This window comes from Copadichromis virginalis, linkage group LG12 (genome assembly GCF_057382275.1).
Source record: "Copadichromis virginalis isolate Kocher_CV1m ecotype Utaka linkage group LG12, C_Virginalis_male_GT1.1, whole genome shotgun sequence".
Classification (NCBI taxonomy): domain Eukaryota; kingdom Metazoa; phylum Chordata; class Actinopteri; order Cichliformes; family Cichlidae; genus Copadichromis; species Copadichromis virginalis.
The window spans coordinates 19,029,838-19,037,648 of record NC_140629.1 but is presented as its reverse complement, the minus strand read 5'-3'; the positions used below and the strand labels follow the sequence as shown (position 1 = coordinate 19,037,648).

The 7,811-nt window shown below is 36.2% G+C and overlaps 1 protein-coding gene across 2 annotated transcripts; it reads right to left on the bottom strand.

Annotated features, from left to right (window-relative positions):
• Positions 1–1,460: 1,460 nt before the first annotated feature.
• Positions 1,461–7,038, bottom strand: LOC146696832 (arrestin domain-containing protein 3-like). 2 transcript variants are annotated; one of them, XM_085475152.1, is made up of 6 exons: positions 6,746–7,038; positions 4,386–4,443; positions 4,133–4,295; positions 3,927–4,023; positions 3,594–3,847; positions 1,461–3,298 (listed from the first exon to the last, which is right to left on the bottom strand). In XM_085475152.1, the coding sequence occupies exons 1-6, from the start codon at positions 6,999–7,001 to the stop codon at positions 2,981–2,983; spliced, it is 1,146 nt and encodes a 381-aa protein (XP_085331278.1). In that variant the 5' UTR covers positions 7,002–7,038; the 3' UTR covers positions 1,461–2,980. The 2 variants fall into 2 exon arrangements, with proteins under 2 accessions (XP_085331278.1, XP_085331279.1); XM_085475153.1 differs by having other exon boundaries at positions 4,154–4,295.
• Positions 7,039–7,811: the final 773 nt, after the last annotated feature.

Below are 7,811 nucleotides of genomic sequence, written 5' to 3'. Positions count from 1 at the left end.
ATACAATAATGTTCGTCATGACTTCATTAATAATGAGCTACATTGTGCACTGTGCATTTCTTTTTGCAAGCTTGTTGAGTACATGAAGTGGTGTATAATGCCTGTTATTATTCACAAAATTGATCTTCCCAAATTGAATAATTTTTTAGACATCATTAAAGACGTTCCCTTTGTTTTCCAGTTTGCAAATGCTTGCAAATACCTGATTTTGAAGCTTGTGGAGAGATTGTGATGCTTTTATGTAATATGTTCAAAAGAAAAGTTTCTAGAAACAACAACCTAACCTTAAGATCTTATTAATACTTTATTCAAACTTGAATTATAAATGTGAAAATCTAGATTAGTGTTAAAAGATGCAAAGCATCTAACCAAATAAACATATTTGGTTAGAGGAGGAGGGTATCAAAATTTGAGGGTGTTTTTGCACGCCGCATTTGCTTTCTTTAATGGACTGCCTTGAGCCACTAAATTGGCCTGAGCTAGTTGGATGACTCCAGTCACATCTCTCTTATGGTGCAGTAAAGGGAACACCTGTCAGCCAGTCAATGCTTCCTCTTCTGAAAGGTGTGCATATACTAGATATCTGTAGGCAGTATACCTACTGAACTAAACATGGTGAATTAGCACTTTATCTTTCCTACATTTCTGACCAACTGTAACTTTTAAAAGTATTAAAAACTCTTTTAATTGATTTATTCCCATTTTTAATTTCCTTTCATTCATCATATACAAAGCTCTTCAAATTACCATTGCATATGAATTGCATTCTATAAACAAGCCTGACTTCCCATTGTTTTCTTAGCAAGTGATTACATGTTAATCTGTTTTGCACAGGCAATGCAGGTTCATCACACACAGAATTGCAGTTTGAATCCACTTGTAGTCAACACACCGTTTGCTGATGCAGAGCTTAACCAAATCACTGTGGCCTAAAAAAATACACAGTTTTAAGAATGGAACTTATCACTGTGCTTGCATATGTTTCAACTAAACTGTTCAAAGAGTAACAACCTATCACGAGACAAATGTCTGCTCTTTCTGGGAAATTACTGGCATAAACAAGTGTCTCATGACACTATTATGAAACGCACTGACAACAGAAAGGAAGCAAAGGTTAACGCGGTTACCATGTAAGAAAGACAATTTTAAAAAAAAAGGGGGGGGGGGGGGGTGAAATTCACAGAAAAGAACTCAATTAATAAATCAATACCAGCCTTACAACAGCAGCCCCCACCCCTCCATATTGTGGAACAGGTAGTAGACACTTAATATCCATAATATCCACACCAATAATTATATTAAAATAAAATAAAAATGATTAGCAAGAAGAACCTACCTAAAGTCCATAGTGCTCCTCTTGGGAAAGCAAATGTGTTTAGAACAACAAAGCATTCAGACTGTACTTGTGCAAGACAGGTGTTATAAAAATAAACACAATAAAATAAATAAATAATATAAAATGCCTTGAGATAACTGTTGGTATTATTTAATGATATGTAAACATAAGAAAATACACCTAAGTCAAGGGGATGAACCAGTGTTGTGTTTACAAATGACACAAAAAATAAGCAGAATGGCACATCAAAAGCATAAGCCACAACTCACACTGACTTTTTAACATTTAAATATTATTAAAGATAAAATATAGAATACTCTTAGTATACTACTAAGTATAAAATTGTGAAAAGGCCTCATTTGATCTGAAATGAATGAGCATAATACTAACTAACATAACTAACAAACGTCAAGTCAATTTTATTTTTATAGTGCATTTATATCAACAGTGGTTGAGCCAAAGTGCTTTCCAGGCAATTGCATGTAAATTGAAATTTCAATAAATAAGACTTAAATGGACGAGCATAATAAAAATGAAAGCCTAGCAAAAATTACAACGATGATAACCAGTTTAAAACTTATTATGGGATAAAATTATAAAGAAATTCAGAAAATAATGGAAAAAAAAAACAAACTTACAGATACATACACAGATAAAATCTAACAAAGGAAACGTCAAGATAAATCGAAACTTGGATTTTGGAGTGTATGATTTTGTTAAATTGTTAGAAAGTGTGGCCACCAGAAGGAAGCCACTGAACTGCAACAGACCCTTTATTGGCCTCTAGTCTTTGTGTGAAAATAAAAAAAGGAAATGAAGTAATATAAGTAGCATAAAAAAAAATGTTCTAATATGTATTATAAATACAATGTATGCGCATCTGAATATGAACTTATCTCTGTGCTAGTAAATGTTTCAACTAAACCTTTTAAAGAGTAACAACCTATCAAGAGACACATGACTACACTTTCTTGGAAATGCCTGGCATAAACAAGTGTCTGATGACTCTACTATAAAACCCAGTGACCGCAGACAAGAAGCAGGTTTTTTCTTTTTTAATATAGTGGCAAAATCACAACAACAGTTGCCTCAAGGCACTTTCTATTGTAAGATAAAGACCCCACAAAAGAAAATGGAAAACTCGAATTATCATGGTTGTAGCAAAGACAACATGGAGGTAAAATTCACAACAAATCATTGGCTTACTCACTGTTCACCTGCAGGCACATACTCCTGAACATAAACAAATAATTAAGTGAATGCCAGCCTTAAAGCAGCACCTTTTCCATTCCACTTGCAAACTAGTTATCATCATCAGCTATGTGCTGTCTTTTCTTTGTTTCATTAGTACAGTATGAAAAACTCAATTTCTTATGCAACTATGAGTTCTCTCATGTGACAACAGCTGTAAGGCCTCATGCTGTCCTGCTAATTGACCAACAAGAAGCTCAGCACCCACCAAAGGCACACACATGTGGTAACCAATTTTCTCGTCTCTTATCTTGGCTTTCAGAATTTTACACTGATGTCTGTTTTCCAAACCCAACTGAAGATTCATTAGCCCATACTCCCAAGAGCTATTTTTGAGGTGTGACTTACTATTAACATTTAGTTCATTCATTTTCTCAGTATCCAGTTGAGCTTCTACGGTTGTTCATTTTGGTGAGGATAAAGAGACGTATACGATGGAGGTGGTTCTTCCTGCTGAAACTGAGGCAGAGCAGTAGATCCTGGATATTGTACTGGGGGTGATGAAAACGCTGGAGCTGAGAACTCATATGGTGGGGCACCTTGTGGCCACTGGTTAAAGGAAGTAAAGTCGCTGTAGCTTGGAGCCCCAGCTGTCCCAGGTGGGTAAGGCCCCAGAGCCTCCCCAGGCTGAAAGGCAGCAAAACTGGGAGGAACGATGGCCAGTGGAAACACAACCTCTGGATCAGTGGCAAAACTAATGTCCACATACACCTAGGAAACATGTCAGTAATAGATTAGTAAACATCTGAATCAAAGTGCAACATATGAAGCTACTGATTCAGTTATTTGTCATAAATAATTTATATGTTATTATTCAAATTTTATGCAGCATTTTGCAATAGTAGTAGTTTAATTAGGTGTTCTGCAGTAATTTTTTGTATACATTTTTTAAGAGTTTAGGACACGTATTTTACGTGTCTATTACTTACCTGAAAATGTTTACAAACAGATGAAGTTTAATTTCTAAGGTAATACTATATAAAAGAACTATGACTTTGTTTCATACCTTGATGTAATATTCCACTGAGATGATTTCACAGTTATGGAGAATGATGACATCAACGGGAATCTTCACTTGGCAGGAGACACTTTCCTCTGAGTTTGGATTTATATTGTCCCCGACCTTTTTAAATAAAGTTTTCTCACTGGACGTAGAAGAGCAACCAGCACGGTACACTATTCTCTCCTGGAGTTTGAATTTGGGCTTCATGTCCTTGGAGGAAGAGTTGCAGATTTTGGTGGCAACAGATAAAGTTTCACCTGACAAAAGCAAATATTATAAGTAAACTGCATTGTTAAATGTATTTACATTAGATTTTGCAAATTGCAAACAATTTACCTGGAAAACAGACTGTTCTGTTAATAGTAGCAGACATTTGGACCTGTCCCTTGGAGAGACCATTCATCTTTTTACTCACTGTACTAGATTGTGGACACTATAACAAAACATACAGACAAACATTTTCCAACACAACTTAATGCCTCACTGAATTGCATTTTTAAAGGTTACAATACACTTTTCCAAGTATAAAATTTCTAACAAACCATTGCAGTGTTTGCCATTACTTGAACAGTGTGTAGAAATGCCTTAGAAACAAACTTGATCTCTTTTTGTACTGTAGAAGGCCATCGCCAGCTCCTGGATATCTTTGCTTCAACCATGTAGACAACTTTTCCATGGCATCCTGTAAAGGATGATGGCATGTTCCTATAAAACAGAACCATGGTATAATGCATTTGTTTGTAAAGGCAAGTTATGACACAGTATTGATACTTGCAGCCAGAAATTCCCACTTACCCCTCTGGGATTTTAAGCCTGAACTTAAAATAATGGACCCCTTGGGGAAGTGAAGTGCCTGCAGGAGAAATGTGATTAAACTTTTGAGAAACTCTTGAGTGGTAGGCTCTTAAATGCAACTGCTGCTTTCCAAGATCTGCATCAAGCCTAGTTACAAACTAGAAGATATATTTGATAAAGAACTTCACTGTAAAAAGTCTAGACTTGAATCACGTTCAGTAAAACTAAAAGAAAATGCAGACAACTTTAAACTCACCTTTGAAACTCGAGTGCTTTTTTTATATTCCTGTTTTAAACTTTGCATTAAATGTATTTTTTTAAGAATGGCATTGGTTTACTTTTGTCTGTTTCATTTAACTGCACATCAGATTAAATTAAATATTACAATGCTTTTGGTTCTTTTTTATTTATTTATTTTTCTGCTTGTGACATTTTAAGGTTTTTATATGGCAGACATACTGAATGATCATAGGTAGGCAATGATAACTAATAATAGCTGCATTTTACTTTGGGGAGATTTTCATTTAATCTATGTGATGTTTAATGTTTCTCCTATCAGCAAAAGATCATCTGGAAGAAGGGAAGTTGGGACAAATCCCTGGAAGGGCTGTATCAGGAATGGTATCCAGTATAAAAATCTGTCAAATCAAATATGTGGATACCTCTGCTGTTGTAACTCCTGTGGTAGCTTATGGCCATACTAACTTGTATACCTCAAACAGAACTGACTGAAGCATCAGTAGTTATATCTTACTTTTTCTACAGTTAATCAATACTCATGTCTGTATGCACTGTTATTCCTGTTGTTTTTGCACACACTTTTCTAATTATTCTTAACTTCACAGAAAACTCTTTAAAAAAAAAAAAGCAGGGATCTCTAAAATGCATGTATCACCATAGTGTCTTTAATATTATCTCTGCACGTGTAACATGTTTTATTTTCAAGCCAGTCTGCTAGTTTCTAGCTAGAAGACCATGACAACCATGGATGTAACCAGCCCGGTAACCTGGCCATTACCAGGTCAGTAATATTTTTTTACTCCCCCAAAAAAAGATTGGCACCTATCAGTGTCTGACACTGAAGATGACTTTAACTTTGAAAAGACTCTATGGGAATTCTGCAATATTATAATCTATCCCACAGTGCCTGTGACTGGGTTGTGTTTAGTGAGTTAGGATAATGCAAGACTCACAAGGAATGATAACTGAGAAGAGAGAATCAGAGGTACAGTGGGACCAGAGCCAATGTGAAAGTAGCATTTTGCTTTGAGCAATTTAAATTTCAAAAGAAGGACGAATTCCATTCTTTATTTAGTTGTATATACTCAAAAACGCCAATGCAGGTATTTACACAGTTACTCCTGCAAAAAACGGAAGCTATAGAAAATGTGCTTTGAGGTTTTTATAATTTCTGGTTGAAGACTACTATAACTCTATGATATACGGTCTTATGACTTTACTTTTAAGAGCTGTAGCCTTATAGGAAGTAGCTCTATCAAGCAAAGGGTGTCCAGTGTTGATTGGTTTATTAGCTGAGCTAATTAAATGTAAATAATGTTATCTCTGGATGGTAGTGCATGAGATTTGCCTTCTTGTTGAGATGAACCCTTGTAACGGATTGAATAAAAATATATTTGGTGTCTCTGTATGTCTCTGTATCAATAAAGCCATGCAAAACATCGGAATATGCTGCTATATATCGTTCCCCGCCACCTGGTTAATAGTTTGGCAAAGTATAAAAACTGACAGAAACAGAGTCGAGAAGCACACGGCAGAAGTGTATAGACGTGGCAATAAATAGTGCAGCCTAAGGGGGAAAGTACCATTTATAAACACATGAGGTGATCAAGGAGTGTAACAAGAGAGGGAACCCTCAAACAGTTGCGACAGAAGTAGAAAAGAGGGTCGAATTCAAACTGGTCACAAGACATGGAAGACAAATAACAGACAAAACAGGAAGGGAGACGCAGGGAAAGGCAGGCGTGAATAGTTTGACACAAGAGGATTCAAGAGAGGATACGCAAACAATTAAGAGAATTACAGTCTAAAATAACAAAACATTCGAAGTGTGGTGAAATGGTTAAAACATCCGTCTTTCGCGCGCACAATTCTAGCTAAATCATAAATCCATCCGCTTTGGGGACTCCTTGGGGAATGACAGCAGATTAAAGCACCGTCCTTTATGGAACTATAGTAGATGACAACCAAACTAGAAGCGCAAGAACGGAATTATCATAATATACAAGGATTACATGAATAAAACTAAAAGAAACCAATGATCATAACAAACTCAGTATATTGCCATGAGGAGTGAAATGGCAAAATAACGTGATTTCCAAGTTCTAAATAAATAAACCTACCTTTAGCATTTTCTGCAACTAAGAGTTCCTTCACCTTGAAATATCTCCTATGATCACTGTACGATCTCTCGTCATCTCCACTTCCTTCAGACCAGTGTACGTTTGCGTCTCCTTTGGCCTTTACAGAAACACTTTTGACTTTGATGGCTTTTGTCAGGCTGAAACTAACTGTTCCAACTATAGTATCTCCTTCAGAAAAAGTATCGCTTTCGTCGATTGTTCCGTAAATCACATTAAAGTCCTTTATCGGAGACATTTCTGAGCTGTCGGCGAAATGCTTTTCTCAGCACTGACGAGCAGATCCAATGGGCGTGACAGGAGGCTCCGCCTATAGAGTGACGTCGTGGGCTTTTTTTTTTTTTAATTTGACATAGTACCAAAAAGTGTGAGACATTTATTACAACAGCTCTTTAGACAATAAATTTAGCTTATGCACCATAATGACCAACTAGACATATTACTGGGATTTGCACAGTTTAAGATAGCTACTTAATATTGTTCACTAAGTCTTTACCAAAGTCACAGTTTATTCACAGATTTTATTTACATTTACTAATCTGAGAAACACTGACATGTTGCAAATGCTTTTTGGGATCCATAACTAAACTAAATGCTGTTTGAAGAACGACTTTTCAGCTTTTCAACCCTTGTAACAGTAGCACCTCATTCAAACTCCTTTTGATCAAAAGAAGTAGCCTGCTATGTTTGGGTGGGCAGCTAAAAACTCTGGATGCAAGTTTCCAAATGGTGGTGTTACGCAACAGAAAAACAACAGTGCCATGTATCATGGCATGTAACTGATGGCAACAACAGTGCTAAGCACAGAACCACCGTGCTTCCCTCTGCTGCCTTTGCTACTAGCTTTTGACTGAAGGGATAGCTGGGCAGTCCATTTAAACTAGTTAAACCAGTGGTTTAACTGGTAAAACTAACTTTGACGCCAAGTTAGTTTTAGCTCATAGCTAAACTCTTTTTTTTTTCATAAGTTCTGCGAACTAACTAGAATTTACCATGTACTACCATCAAAACCAGTTCTATGGTCTCCTGCACTTTCGCCTAAATTACC

Excerpts from the sequence above, each read along its gene's own strand:
- LOC146696832 (XM_085475152.1), bottom strand. The coding sequence starts at position 7,001 with ATGTCTCCGATAAAGGACTTTAATGTGATTTACGGAACAATCGACGAA. Across the intron at positions 4,296-4,385 it reads AGGCTTAAAATCCCAGAGGG|GAACATGCCATCATCCTTTA; the intron begins GTAAGTGGGAAT and ends TCTGTTTTATAG. Across the intron at positions 3,299-3,593 it reads CAGTGGAATATTACATCAAG|GTGTATGTGGACATTAGTTT; the intron begins GTATGAAACAAA and ends CATGTTTCCTAG.